This window comes from Pimephales promelas, chromosome 15, assembly GCF_988280905.1.
Source record: "Pimephales promelas chromosome 15, fPimPro1.hap1.1, whole genome shotgun sequence".
NCBI classification, from domain to species: Eukaryota; Metazoa; Chordata; class Actinopteri; order Cypriniformes; family Leuciscidae; genus Pimephales; species Pimephales promelas.
The window spans coordinates 9,386,617-9,403,140 of NC_142783.1; the positions used below are offsets into that span (position 1 = coordinate 9,386,617).

A 16,524-nucleotide genomic window follows, 5' to 3' on the forward strand; every position below is an offset into this window, starting at 1 on the left:
TTCAGAGCTAGCCGATGGTACAGATTATGTGTCCCTAAAGAACCCGCGCATCTAACAGTAGTTCCGCATTACATTAAGTAATATGCACGCAAGTTTTATTTATTTTTGTACCGTGTATTCTCCGTTTAAATTCGTGCACCGAACCGTGACGCCCGTACCGCTTCGGTTCAATACGAATACATGTACTGTTCCACCCCTAACACATAGTACTGTTATTTACAGGAATGACAACCGCATTCTATAACCAAAATCACACCAGTAAATGTTCTTTTCTCACAACCACATTTTTGGAAAACGTGCTGTGTGAACAGACCTAGACTGAACAAATAATCTGTCACGTCATATAGAGAAAAAGAGCCGCTCTGCACTGCACAAACATGTGTCTGTGTGTTGCTGGTATTCATGTGTGGTTTCTGTAACTTACAGCGACGAAGAACATTTTCCAGAAATAGAGTTTAAGAACCTTGCTGTATTTTTGTGTAATTAGTGAGAAAGTACATCCGATACAGTCATACTCCTCTAAAAAAAGGTACGAAAGCTGTCACTGGGGCGGTACCTTTTCAAAAGGTACACTTTTGTACCTAAAGGGTGCATATTGGTACCTTCATCATGGTACACTTTTGTACCTAAAGGGTGCATATTGGTACCTTCATGGTACATATTTGTACAATTATGGTACCAATATGCCCCCTTTAGGTACAAAAGTGTACCTTTTTGAAAAGGTACCACGCCAGTGACAGCTTTTGTACCTTTTTTTCTGACAGTGAACGAAAGTGACATTAACGCACCTGCTCTCGTAAATACGAACTTCCAAAGAGTACTTGAACGCACCAAATTTGCATATTTAGAAACATACTGATTACATAACATATTGTATTCTCCTGTGTAAGCGTAGGTTTACAAATGATAAAATTATGCATAAAAAATGCAGCCTTAAAACACTGTCGGTTCTTGGATTCTCGTCCATGGAATTCGCCACTGCTGGTATTGACAGTCCTACAGATATATTTACCATGGTTCAAAACACCATGCATAGCACATCAAAATAATTGAAATTATATATATGAAATAGAATTACTATCAAATCAGGCAGATGCGTTGCAGGTGGTCAAATTATTAACAGGGCGTTATAATTGATCTTCGATATTCATAAAAAAAAAGCACCCCAGAAAAAAGGGCACTTTCTCTCGAGGAAGAAAGAGGGCAGGTGCTCAAGCCCCCATTGATGTTGATAAGTGCACAATCCAGTCACTGTTCTCCACCAGAGATGCTCTCCTCAGTTTTGTGTTTGAATGTTTTGTCATTTTTAATGACAAACATGTTTTCTTTTTTGTTTGTTGCATTGGCCCGGCCCCAATTGGCATTCTGAGCACTCGCGGTCTTCCTACGAGTCCACACTTTCATGATGCAATGCCGCTTTGACTGTCGGGATGAAGTCTGAGGCGGAGCTAGCATTGGTGCGAGCAAAAGTGCGTATTGAGGGTTCATATCGACCGCAAAGCTTCTGGAAAGCCTAAAATGGCAAATATGACACCTTACTTATCATGGACTTACCAGATAAAACATGCCATTTGGGACAGGTTCTTAGACCCCGTTTACACCTGGTATTAAAATGCGATCTGTATCCAGATAAGTTATCCGGATAATAAGTACTGATTCCATTTACACCTGGCCACATAAATGTGTTTTTGCAAAACGGATATAAATCCGATCTTCACCTCCTGCGTTATATGCAGATTTATTGGATTGCACGCCACCAAAAGCAACAGATCTGAGCGGCATTTTATTGATCATCAGCTAATTTCCAAATCAGAGACATCAATAAGAGAGAGTGGCAACAGACCTGGTAAGATAATTTCGTTTCTTTACTTGAAGATGTGTTAACTGCGTCTGTGACTTTCACTTTTATTTGCGATGTTTGCACGTTGAATAGACGCTCAGCTGCTCATCTGCGGTGATGCGTGTCGCGTGTCGCATCTGACTAGGCTATAACATGACATATAGCCTATATAACACGCTCTCATTCGTTTATTTTTTAGCATTTTTGGGAGGAGTAAAATATACATATGTGGTTTCAACAACCAGATTGCGTTTACACCTAGTAAAGATCCGGACACAATGCGAGCCAGACTACCTCCAGATGTGGTCAGGCAGATCCGATCACGATCCGATCACAACATACTCATACATGCCTTGCATTAACATGCGTTTTTTATTATCCGGATAACTTATCTGGATACAGATCGCATTTTAATACCAGGTGTAAACGGGGTCTTAGTGTTTTTTAGCATTCTTTGGCTACGGCAGTTAACAAATTGCTTCGGTCGCCGTTGTCATTCCATCCGCAGCTGTTGCTTAAAGGTGCAGTCTGTACAACGCGTTCTCATCCCAAAGCGCCATATAGGACGCTTTTGCAAAAGCGTAAATATCCAACGCATATGGCACCCTTTAACGTCTAATGAGACGCTTCGGTTATGGTTAAGTTTAGGTAAGGTGTAGGGTAAGGGTTAGACCACTAGGGGGCGCCTTCTGCCCAAATATATCTGCGTCCCATTTCACGTTAAAGGGTGCCATGTGCGTTGGATATTTACGCTTTTGCAAAAGCGTCCTATATGGCGCTTTGGGATGAGAACGGGCTCGTCTGTAAGAATGACGGAAATACAGTCGGTCGAAATAGGTAATGCAGTCTAATTCAAAATATCAGAGATTGTCGTTTTGACGGTTTGCCAGTTTGAGCACATGCAACAGGAACAAGCGCAATGGACAATGAAAATTGAATGAAAATTAAAATTGGCAACGTGCAGTATCACACACCAAAACAAAAACAAACATTCCAGCTCGGAAACGCATATTTCAAAGTAAAATAACTGGCTGTTAAGTGTTTTTTTTTTTTTTTCTCAGAGAAACGTGTATGTGAACTTAGCATGTTTTCTCAATAACTGCAAACATATTATAGTATTTTTATGCTTTAGTAGAGTGAAAAAGTTACATACAGCACCTTAAATGCAGCCGGTCTGCTAATAAGAGCTGAAACTTCTGTTATATTTGAGAAACATCAAACGGCAAACGAAAGGAAATTATACGAAACAGCGCTTCTCGTTTAACCAGCGCAGAGCAATAGACAGCGCAGAACGAACTCAGAACAGGTTTTTTCACGGGCTGATCTCAATCACGCGACACCATTAATTCAGAGCACTGGGAGAACCATTGAGAAAGCTTTTGAATTCACAGCAGAATTAATAACTTCGCAGCGAGATCTAGTGGCAAGCATTCAAATTCGGCACAGAATTCTATTAGAAACCACACATATCAGATCAAAACATCACTGAAGTGGAAAACCTTTTTTTAGAGTGAAATTCAAGCATTTTTAAGGGCTTTCAAATACTTCACACTTTTTTCAGCACTTCAAAGCCCCAAATTTTAATGTTATTTTGAATGATTATTTGTAAAACTAATTTGGCGGCAGAAGAGCACTTATTGACTTATCCAATTCCCTAATAGTATATGGAAAAAAAGGGAAGTTGTTAAGTCTCATGTAAAACAAAAACTTTACACAGAAAGCAAGTAAAGAGTGCTCATTTTAAATTGAATATATATATATATATATATATATAACAATAAAGAATCAGAAATGCTAAGCAGTTGTAGTGTTCAGTTTGTTATTTTAACCCTTTATTTGCCCTAATTTAACTTAACTTATGTTATGTTATTTTGAATTATAATCAAATATTCTCAGTCATTTCAACACAGTTACCATGTCATGACTTAAACTCACACTAAAACAGTCTTTTTTTGGAACCAGCTAAAATCCCATAGAGAGAGGGAGATGTGAGTGTGGAGAGTTTTTAATTTTATTTTATGTATCTTATTAATGAAGGTGTGATGTCGGAGGGTGTAAATGGAGACTTCAGCACTCATTTGCCTGGGCTTGTACCCTCTTTAGGTGGCATTGAGTCGGGAGTCACGCTGGCAGACGTGTGGTGCTACATGTCCCTGCTGGATAATTGGAATCTTGTGTCTCGGATGACAGTCCCGCGGTGCCGGCACAACAGCGTGGTGTACGACGGCAAGCTTTACGCCATTGGAGGACTCGGAGTGGCCGGAAACCTTGATAACGTGGAAAGGTACTTGCCGTTTGAATTAAACATTTCATTTCAAGCCATTAGGCGTTTCAAATAAACATGTGGTCAGCTCTTTCTGTGCCGAGAGCCAATCTAATAATTGGATCTCGGCTGAAGTATGGAAGCAGTATTTTGCTGGCAGGTTGACTGTGGCACAGATGCATCGAGTAGATTGGATCAGGTTTCGCTGCTGTGGACTTGCTATAATATAATCGACCGTTACACAGAGGTCGTGACACAGCCGGTCGCTTTAAAAAGAACAGAATGCAAAATCGTCAAGGGACGATGATGTAAACAAACCAGATTGATATTTGAAGACTGTTTTACAGTTGGTCATATTGAAATAAACCCATTTTCTCATGCAGTAACACTCTTGTGACATGATAATCAATTTGAATTCGTTCTTCTGGCACTAACATCCAATTTCCATCTCACTGCCTTCTCTCTCTGCTCATTCTTGTCTCGTAGGCTCCTTACTCTAGTCTTGCATAGCCAGACTTTTTTGAGCTCCAAAGCTTATTCTGATCCAACAACAAACTTTCATTGGTCCAGGTTTTTCTGTTTTCAACATATACTTAGCTAGGAAAAAAATATTTTATTGTACATTTTATATATATATATATATATATATATATATATATATATATGAAGAGTTCAGATGCAAAAGCCTCTAAGTGCCATTTGAAATTTTCTTCTAGAATGATAATTTTTATCAAGCTTGTATATTTAAGTTCAGTGATTTCACTTAAATGGCAATGATAATTACCTATTAATTGTTATTTAAGTGAAATTACTGAACTTAAACATACAAGTTTGATAAAAATCATCATTAAAGAAGAAAATTTCAAATGGCATTTAGAGGCTTTTGCATCTGAACTCTTCATATAGTGCTGTCAAACGATTAAAATATTTAATCGCGATTAATCACATTAATTTGATTTCTTTCTTTTGATTTCTTTTTGTTACATTATTTTTTTTCTCATTTTAATGCTCTTATCAACATGGAAAAGTAGATTTGCTTGTTTAGTGCAAATGTTTTTTATTATTATTATTATTATTATTATTGAAAATAACGTTGGAATAGTGGTCAATTTCACACTAACATATATAAATAATCTCTCACACAATGTAACACTGTCTATCAATAAAAGGGTGAAAGAAATACTGACGAGGTCCTGATATTGACGAGGGGGTGGAGAATTCGCATCATCTGTGTGTGTGTGTGTGTGTTTTCTTAGCCATCATCAAGTGGCGTTTCAGACTGGACGTGCTGCGATGATGATAGCTCAGTTTACAACGACAAAACACAGATCACTTGGTCTTGTCAATGGGACAATATGGCAACTTTTTAAAAGTAAACTTTCCAATCAGAATCTTCTTAGGGCATCCATTTCGGCGTCTCGCACACGTCATCCACTCAAAAGTAATGTTACTATTTGGCGAAACGAGTATGTACGGCACAAAACGTCCTCGCGCTGCGCTTTGAACCCATTCATTTCAATGGCAATCGCGCCGCGTGAGGACGTTTTGTTGCTTCTTCGACCAAAGCGCAAGCGGATCAAGACCGTAAACAATACAACAGGCACGCCGCAAACACACGTTTGGGCTTGTGAGCCGGCTTTGAGTGGATGACGAGCGCGAGACGCCAAAATGGATCAGGACGCATGCCGCTTCCTGTTGCAAAAGCATGTGAAAAAACTACAAAGTTTGCTAGGACAAAAAGACGTTAATCGTGCGATATAAAAAAAATTAACGCCGTTAAAATGAATTTGTGTTAACGCCATTAATAATGCATTAAACTGACAGCCCTAATATATATATATATATATATATATATATATATATATATATATATATATATATATATATATATTTACATATATTGTGTTTACAAACATAAACATTTATTTTGGATGTGATTAATCACCATCGTGGGTGACAGAATTTTTGGGTGAACTACTGTATGCCTTTAAATTATTTTAGATTTGACAGGATACATTATTTATATATATATATATATATATATATATATTTTTTTTTTTTTTTTAATTATACTAGATGTGATTATCTTTAATAAATTATATTTCAAATGATATTTTTTTTTAAAATATCCAATACACTGGATCCAATATCCTCTCATCACAGCTAAAACCATGCAAATGCAAACAAGATCATGTCATCAGCTTGTAAAAGGTTCATTTGGAATTAAAGCCAGATTGTTACTGGCCATTTCAGAGAGCTTAACCATTGTTGTGTTCAATATGAATGAGACTTCACGAACAGTCCGCTGGGACGCTTGTTTGATTGACAGAACCGTGGAGGTTTGTTAGAGAGAGTCCGACCGCCCACTTCACCCTGCTGACTCCTAATTTATATCCCACCATCCTTCTTGCCTGCAGTTTCACGCTCATAACCATGACATCTACTCCGCTCACAATGATGTCTTCAGTCGGCCTGCTTCTCAAGGCTGCCTTTGGCCCAATCGGGAGCAGCATCAAGGTGCTCTTGCTCTCTGTCTGATTCGTTTTTATTTATTAAAGATGAATTTGGAAACTCAGTGCCTTGCTGTAAGCTGTTTGCAAAGGCAATGCATCAGCTTGGTCATGTCAGAATTGAAATGAACTTGAGATGACTTGAAATGATGATTCGTGAGCTGTTTTTTAGTAAGCACTCAGCTTGGCGAGATTAAAAGCTGCACATCCATGCCGGCAACACCTGCAGTGTGTACACAGGATTTGATGACTAATGAGCCTTAAAGAAGGAGTCTATAAATAACAGACAAAACAACACCTAGAATTAACAGAAACAAACCACATGAATACGCTCGTTTACTGTATTATTGTAGTTCATTTTTATGGACGGCATTTTCTGCTAATTTTAAATGACAAATGACAATGTATTGACTGTTGACATAAGTACAGTTGTCTATAATGAAATGGTTTTAGTTTTCATTTTATCATTTAATTTATTTGTTTAAAATTGGCAGAAAATGCCCTCCATTAATTTTGAAGCAATGCAAAAAAACAACAACACAAACTTACTGAGACTTTGCTGTTATTGTTTTTTTTAATAAATATGTCAATTTAAATATACAAAAAAATATAAAAGATAAGTTAACAGTGCATTGTTCTAAAAGCATGAAATGCAAAGCACATCAAAATATTTGTAAATAATTATTCAGTGTTGAATGAGGCTCTGTTTATGATTAACATTTCTCACACGTCCTGTCTGCCATAGTTGATTTAATGCATACTGGGATTGTATTCTCCCCAGAGGATGTTTGTGATGTTTTCCTTCGATTTTGGCTGAACTAGAAGTCATCATAGTGCTTTTTTGGGAACATGTTGGGAGTGCATCTTAAACTGCTCCCTTTGGAGACAGAGTATATATGTTCATAAGTGCCAAATGAGAATAAAACTGACTTTTGTGAGCAAATAAAGATGTTCAACAGTGACTATGAAGTTTTGATTTTGGGTGGGAATCATCAATTTAATGTCACAAAACTGAAAAATGTTGTGATGAGATCTGATCTGTTCTAAAATGTGTGTGCCCATGCTGCTTTTTCGTTTCATTTTGGCAATGGCGTTGTGATGGTGGGCATATTGAATTATACCTTACATTATTTTATTTATTTGTTATATTGAAGAGTGCTTTTTGAAGGTATTGGTTTACTTAAGCCATTTTTGAGCACTTGAGCTTAACTGAGACTTGAGTGTTTGTAGACGTTTAAGAGGCTGTTGTGTTGACCTTAAATTATTGCAATTTTGAGGTGTTCGGTTTTATTTCGACCTTAAAAAACCTGTGATCTCACAAATCAACTGTTCCTTTGTTTTCCACTGGCAAATATGTCTCTTAGGTGTTGAGGACTAGTGCATCTTTAAACATGAATTCAGTACAAGCAAAACACTGTTAAAATCAGATACTCTTTTACTCAAGACTTTTACTCAATTCCTATTGACTTAATTGAGTCATTTTTGCTGTAAAATATCTGTTCTCTTTACACCTCTAAGTAGTATTTACACCTCTGAGCACAGTATTGAAGTATTGAGCAAGATCATTGTGTCTATAATTTCTGAAATATACATGAAGTCAAGCTCCATGTCAAACTCCCCATGTTGAGACTAGTATTTTATTAGGCGAAGGAATCCTCGTTTTGACCATCTCAATACACAAACACAGCTTGTGTATCTGCACCACGTTCACACCAGATCATCAAATGTCATATTTGCGCTGTTGAATCCTGTGATTAATTGTGGTGGCACAATGCGTTCTCTCTGGGTGCCTCCTAACCTTTCACAGTCTGGAAATTCCACACCCCTCGAGTCCTGCCCTCTGATGGCAGCACGAGGACAGGGATAATTCCGACGCTGTGCCCCCTTCAAGCCCAATCAGCAACACTTACTGTTTAATTGCTCTTTTATGATGGATTCCAGTCGTAAAGCCACAGTCTCATACTTTGAGTTGTCGTTCCATCTCTTTAGCTCTGAAATTACTGTAGAAAACAAGCAACTCGAGGGCAGAAGCAGAGAGAAGCTGCTCTTGGGAGTTCATTTTCTCTGTGTCATGCAGTCATGACTTTGGCACTTTCACAATGTCACGTGTCACGCGTTCTAAGTTCAAACGAACAACTGCTCCAATTAAAGCTCTAAATCTGAACTTGAATGTGCTCTGTAAATTTTTTTTTTTTTTTTTTTTTTTTTTTTTTACTTTCTTAATGCACATTCCTGTTTTTTTTATAATGAATAATTCATCAGTGCATGTTAATCCAAAGAGTAAAAAATAAATAAAAAATAACCTTTTTTACTACCTATCAAGACAAAAATCATAAGTCTGATTATCTAAGCAACTGTTGATAACTGTTGTTTATAATTGTGGTCTGATACACTATCATTCAAAATAAAGAAATGTAAACTTTCTTTCTTTTCAAGACATTTACAATTTTAAATAAATTTTTTTAATTTTAAATAATTTTTTTTAAATAAAAGCTGTTCTTTTAAACTTTTTATTCATCTAAGAAAACTGAAAAATAAAATGTATCATGGTTCAACAGCACTACTGTTTTCAACACTGATAATGATAAGAAATGTTTCGTGAGCAGAAAATCAGCAGCTCATTTCTGAAGGATCACGTGACACCGAAGACTGGAGTAATGATGCTGAGGAATAAATTACAATAATATAAAAATATTACAGTTTAAAATAACTGTTTTCTAATATACTTCAAAATATTAATGCAGCATTGGTGATCATAAGAGTACGGGAAGCCCTGAACCGCAACGTGAAAAAAAAAAAAAAAAAACTAACTTAAAAAATAATAAAAATCTAGCATTTCGAGATTAAAGTCTAAACGTTTCGAGATTAAAGTTGTATCCAATCATTTAGATAATTTGTCCGGATCTTGTGATTTCCTCAGATTTAATAACCACAAATGGTGGTTGAGGAGAGATTCTCTGATATAATTGTAAAGTGCTTTGAGTGTAGGCCTAGATGTCTAAAAAGTGCCATATAAATGGCTCATTCATTAATTAATTAATTCATTCATAAAGCTGGATATCTCCATCCAGTCTGAAAAGTGTTTTCCTGGTTGGTTTTTCTATAGCTTTTCCGGCGCAGTATATTTTATAATGTCCTATAATGGGATGCTGGTAGATTGACACACACACACACACACACACACACACACACACACACACACACACACACACACACACACACACACACACACACACACACACACACACACACACACACACATCCAGTGTGAAACATTTGCTATGCACCATTATGAATGCCTGTGTGTGCGGCAATATGAAACAATGGCAAGCACACATGCAGCGTATACGGAAGAAAGACTGTATTCTTGTACTCTCAAGATGTTTCGACTTTAATCTTGAAATGCTAGATTTAATTTTTTACAGATTTGATAAAATTTTGATTAAATCTAGATTTGATTATTTTATTTTTTTTTACAGATTTTTTTATTTTTAATTTTTTACGTTACGTATACGTTCAGGGCTTCCGTATAAGAGGCTTATTTAAAAAACATAAAAAATCTTATTGACCCCAAACTTTTGAGCCTGATTTTGAGCAATAGTAATGTCCTGATGGTATAGAGTGCCGAAGTTATGACGTCACTTTTTAGGACAACTCGGAAGTTAGCAGCGCATGGGTTCCCCTGATCGAAAAGCTTTGCATTTTCCCCATAGACTTTTGGAAAATCGCAAAAAATAAGATCTGTGTTTAACAAAGAGTTGTGACCTTTACAGGTTTTGTCTATCAAGATCATCTTTAAATGTATTCGTTTTGAAGCCTATATATAAAAAAAAAAAAAAACACAAGCAAACAATAAAGTTTAAAAAAACACAAGCAGGCTATATGGTGTGTTTTATGTCATAGATCAAAACGTGAAAATAATTAGAGGTTTTGTTCACCACAGACCCTATTTCAGGCGATTTAACAAAAACCCATTCAAAAAACCCATAGACTTTAGGGTGAGGGAACCGGAAGTGCTAAAATGCTATCTCACTTCCGCGTTTTTTTTTTTTTAAATAATGCTAATCGATTGGTTTTTTAATGCTTTTGGTTCCAAGAACGTCTTTGTATGGTTTCCCAGCAGACTAAACTGCAAATGAATCAAGTGTGTTTCTCTCGGAGTTACTGGATCCTGTAGACAGTCAAAGCGAGAGTCCCATTGTTCCGTGCTGCGATAGAGCGACCCACCGTGCAAACCCAGCACACCATGGCATTAAAGAACTGATAACTCAGCGTCTGCTGCTGTGCCTTTATCTCCAGCATACTGCGCTCCTCCACTCATGTGAAGTGGAGTTTTAGACCCTGTTGATTGTCAAAATGACAAGAAAGGACTCAAATTACAGTATTTTTAGCTTTAATTGGAGCTCACTTTGTCTCTTGCTACTCTTGCATATTATCATAGCAGTTCATAGCCAAGCCAAGTCACATTTATTTCTATAGCACTTTATCCAATAAAGATTGTTTCAAAGCAGATTCACGGTAAAACGGGAACAGAAAAATGATGATCACATGAGGCAAATTCAAATTCTTCTGTAAAGCAGCTCCACAGTAGACAATAGTGTCTTCAAAAGTTGTGTTTAGCAAGGCCAAAGCATAGCATTTAATGGGCGTCTCTTGATCCACGTGTCGTTCGTCTTCACTGCATCAATGAACCACTGCGTTTCTGCTAAACAGGATAAAAACAGTCCTCCGCTGCTCAAGCACTATATTTATTTCCAGAAATCCTATCCTGCCTCCCTGATGTCTGTCTGTTCCAGTTCAAGCTGCTGTGACTTCTGTAGATTTTGTTTTTTCTTTGTTTGTTTTGGTTCACATTAAGTCTCATTGAAAGCCTAATCAAATTAGCTCTTTTTTCCCTTCTTTTTTGGACAATTGCTAAGTACGTCATGGATGTAGTCCATCAAAAATCTGTTTATCTCTGGATTGGATTAAATATATTGTATTGTAAAGATGTGCAGATGTAGTGTTGAATGGAGTTGTTATCTGTATCTGCTATTATTTGTATACAGATGGGAGAAACACAGTAAATTAATCAGATCTTATTAGCACATTTTAGAATTGGTGTAAAAATCAATTTAGGACATTTGAAGTTGCCATAAAATTGGTTCCTGTGATGAGATTAGATTTCACAGTTTTGTTATAGACCAAGGCCAAAATTAACCTTTTCCAACACCTCCTTGTGTGACTTTTGTGTGTGTGTGTGTGTGTGTGTGTGTGTGTGTGTGTGTGTGTGTGTGTGTGTGTGTGTGTGTGTGTGTGTGTGTGTGTGTGTGTGTGTGTGTGTGTGTATATGTACGAGTATATGTAAGTCTCTCATCTCACACCTCATGGCGAGTGATAATTTTGTAGAAACCTGCCTGATGACATCCTGTGTTTTCTTTTCAGCTAAATAAGGTTTTTTTTTCCATGTATGCTATTCTAGGAAATCACAGGCATTTAACTTTGGACTGATTCCCATGAACATCAGTTCATCATTTACACAAAATATGCAGAATCCACCTCTCAGGGCCCGATAAAGACAAAAACTTGACCAAATTTTACATCTAGATTTTACATTTTATGTAAATAACAAAACATACAACGGGACTCTTTTCCTTATAATTGCGCAGATATTTCCGTATTTGTATGCACAGGAGAACTTCTCATGAAAAAAATCTGCCTAGTTCACAACACGTATGCTCGCACATGAATTTGATCTAAATCTCTTTCTAATGTTAGTGAATTTCGAGTATTCTAAATGAGCGGCCGCGTGCAGGAGGTGACATTTGCATAAAACCATCTTCATATAAGGGCTTTCTGCACAACACGTATGCATTAGGGGTTGAACCGACTAGTCGATTAGTCGACTAGTCGACCTTAATGCAATGCCGTGACGCTTTTAGCTTGACGTCGACTAGTCGTGTTGATCATGTGACACTATATGATTGCGCTAATTTTAATAGTATATGGCCGCGTTTAAGACGACAACAGATGAAGAGCCCAGAGGGTCATTGCAGCAAGAAAGCAGCACATAAAGCGTATGGAAGTAGCCTACTTTACTAACGTAGCACCACTATATTGTTGAAAAAGAAAGTAAAAGCATGACGCACGCTCTCTGTTTTACTGGGAAATGCGAGCAGTGTCTTTTAAAATTATTCAAACATTAGCCTTTTTTTTTCATATATTTATTTAAACATATTAATGCATCTAATTCACCCGCAATCAATAGGAATAGTATTTGGTATTACTTAGATCCATCACTAATGTGCAGATGTGAATTTATAGCTTTCTTTTCTTTTCATCCTGATGATGTAAACAACGGGCTGTTTAGCTAACGTTACATCTGGCCACTTCACATGTTTCTGTGATCTGATTGCTATCCGTTTGCGAAAAGACCAGGTATAAGATAAATGCCCTCCGAAACGCATTCGAGAAGGATTTAAATCCGATCGCTCAAACCACTTCATGAGGCAGTCTGGGTCGCTTTACAGACGAAACTGGACTCGTGTAAAGGCATCTGGTTGTTGAAACCGCAATTGGACTTCTCCCAAAAATGCTGAAATAAAATGTGTGAGAGCAGCCTGTGCTATTATATTCATGACGAAGCTATAACACGCACCGCAGCTGAGCATCTAACGTTATTCATAAAGCCAACGTGCAAACTATCGTAAATCAAAGTGAAAGTAAGTCACAGACGCTTAACACACAATCATCTTCGTTAAAAGTAAAGAAACAAAATGATCTTACCAGTGCTGTCTCTCTTATTGCGGTCTTTGATTGTGAAATTAGCTGATGATCAATAGATCATTACTGTTGCTTTCGGTGACGTGAACTCCGTTAAATCTGCATGTAGCGCGTTGTTTGAAGATCGGATGCGAAAACATATTTATGTGACCAGGTGTAAATGGAATAGTTTTGATAAATCAGGTCACTAAAAAAGCATGAAGTGTCCAGGTGTAAACGGCCCCATTATGAGCTGTCAGCGTCTGTATAATTTTCTGTTAATTAATTGCAAATTGTGGCATGTTGCAAATCTGTCACATCTCTTGTGTTTTTATGAATGACGTCAGCGACTAGTCGACGTCGACTCGACTTTGATGTCATAACAGTCGACTTCAAAAAATCTGAAGTCGTTCAACCCCTAGTATGCATAAGATAATATTGTCATAAAACACTGAGATAATAAAAGATGCATTGCCACGTTCCTCTATACCTGGTGTATTACTCTGAAGGGGCAAAAACATTCATCACTATCAATCCGACAGGGATCTGACAAGATCAATGGGTCCCGTGTTTTGGACGGTTTTCAAATTCACAGCTGGACCGTAGATCCAGACCTCTACTTTTCAGATGAAGGAAAGTGATTAGACAGCACTGTCGGCCTTGTATTTTAAAGGGAAACATAATGGGTTGAGATGGGAAGACATTGATCAGCGGCTCCCTCTGGCCTTTACAGAGGAGGAGAGCTGCATACAGAGAGCGCAGACATAACCTTGACACAGGAACTGGCAGAGCTGGATGGATTATATATAGATAGGTCTGTGACTAGCCGTGTGTGGTTTTGGCCCGGTGTGACTCTCTAATCCCGCCTCTCTCTGATGGATGGATGGTGATCTGCTCTGGTAATGATGCCCGCCGCCCCTCAGGTCATCCGCCTGCCATACCCAGCAAATGATGATAGGGAAGCAAGCAAGCTGGTGGGATGTCTTAAGAAAGGCTTGTAGTATTTGTTAATATGGTGATGCTACAGGTTTTGTGAACATTTTCCTAATTCTTGTGGTCTCAATGCTGAAGGTGCCCTCCAAGACAATTCAGCACAAGAAAGCAGTCTGTTTTGTGGCTTTCTTGTTCATTGCGTGCAAGCTGAAGTGCTCAAGAAATGAGTTTGTTTACAGGAATTATTTTGCTGCAACCTTGGCCAAGTTTGTCACTGTGGCCCGTCTTAATGTGTTAACTTGCAATAGCTCTGTCACTACAGTTAGAGGTCACATTTAATGTGCATCTAACTTTGATTCAACATGAAATCAGTATTGAATGTGTATACTTTCTTAAAGGGAGAGTTCACCCCCCAAAAATAAAGTTATAAATGTATACATTTTACCATAGAACTGAATGAGTACCATTTTCATTGGCCTACAATTTACACTGTAATCCAAGGTGCTTCACAGAATACCATGATATTGTCATGATAATGTGATATTTTAGTTAGTGTTTATTCAGTGCCATTCTAAAAGAATGACCTTTGTTGGTCAGTCCAAATGTCCAAATCTCTTTTTTGTGGGTTGTGTGCATGTGTACATGTTTTTTTCTATCCCAGTGGGGACTTCAACCTGAATGCACACAGACTCATGGGCACTCGTGTTACTGTGGGGACCTAAATTGAGGTCCTTGTCTGGACATTTTTCGCTCCCTTTGATGAAAACAGCATAAAATGTAAAAGGATTAGGGGATAGAATATGCATTTTGTACAGTATAGCCCCAGTTACACATAGTCTTTACCAATAACAGATAATGTGTGACATGAACCTTTTCAAATAAACCAGTTCGGGCAATTCACCAGTAAGGGAAGTTGCAACATTATCCGTAAATTACCAGTATATGCGTTGTGTGAAGATTACCGGTATTTTGCATGTACAAGGTCAGAACGCACTAACGCAAGAAGTGATTTGGGCAATCAGAAGCTTTTGAAAGAGCAACGGCTCTGAGCCATTGATAAAATTATGACACAGATGACGTATTTACTCAGCACCATTTACAAATGTCTTAAAATTGGAGTGATACTGAAACTAAAACGCTTTTCCTCATCCGGGCAGATGAAAAGATTTGTCAACAACTTTAGAGGTCACTTCCAGGTTAATGGCATCGTCACAGAGTTTACTGGTATTTTAGATCTGATGTGTGAATGGCCTGCTAGCGGTAAAAAGACAGAATGCTGTTGCATTATGTGAACAGCACTTTTTGGAATTTACCGGTAAAGTCGTTCTGGCAATTTTACGGTAATTTAACGGGATTGCTGTGTAAGGGGCTAATGTCCCCATAACACATGAAAACCCAACGGTGGTGGTGTTGGGCGGATGTCTATGTGTGTGTGTGCCCCGTGCTTTGTGTCAGCGCTGTTGTGCAGCGTGCCAGACTCTGGCAGGGTACAAACAAATTTATTTGTGTTGACGAAAGCAAAAGCTGTTTGTTTGCTATGTAAATTAAGGCTGTAAGGGTGTTTGTTTTTGTTTTTCTGGTGTATCGCTATTCTAATGCATTCTGTTTGACATTGAACATCATTTAGTTTGACTAGGTAGGATTTGTATTAATAATACATTTTAGAGTAATGATAAATTCCTCTCTTTTACCTCAAAAGAACAAGAAAAAAAAATTCATAGTATGACCCCTTTCACTAATTTCTGCCACCTTTTTGAGGCCCAGCTAAGAGGCTTTCATTTTCTTTGAGTTATTATTTTTTTTAAATTGGTTTGCACAGAGACTATAGGCCCAAGTAATCTTAGATTGAGATACAGAATGAAGTGTCACGAGTTTGGTCGACAGAAGACCAGCTCGCCACAGTTTAGCACATATTTATCAGGGATGTGATTTTTCCGGATTAATCCGGAATTCCGGATTTTCCGACCTGAAAATGTGACCTACGTGAATCATGCAGATCTGTTAAAAAAAAAAAAAAAGGGGGGGACGGGTGTCGGCAGCCGGAGTGAAAAGGAGAGAATATGAGGACATAACCCATAACTGGCTGACGTGCGTACAGAAAGTTCCTTTCAAAGTATCAACAAGGACGTATTTGCGTTCAGCCAGAGAATGTCTAATTGGTTCAGCTTGTTCACCTTCTCAATTTCGTATCTCAGTCGCTCTCGCGCTGGTATCGTTGTCAGTTGACAACATCACAG

At 37.8% G+C, this 16,524-nt stretch overlaps 1 protein-coding gene across 2 annotated transcripts in view; it reads left to right on the top strand.

The window, feature by feature from the left end:
* The window catches only part of LOC120488200 (kelch-like protein 29), a 256,509-nt gene that overhangs the window by 187,853 nt on the left and 52,132 nt on the right, over nt 1–16,524 (top strand). For both annotated transcript variants that reach the window (XM_039684777.2, XM_039684778.2), the window contains one exon: nt 3,944–4,124. In XM_039684777.2, coding sequence (XP_039540711.2) covers nt 3,944–4,124 — 181 coding nt within the window. The remainder of the gene's footprint in view (nt 1–3,943; nt 4,125–16,524) is intronic.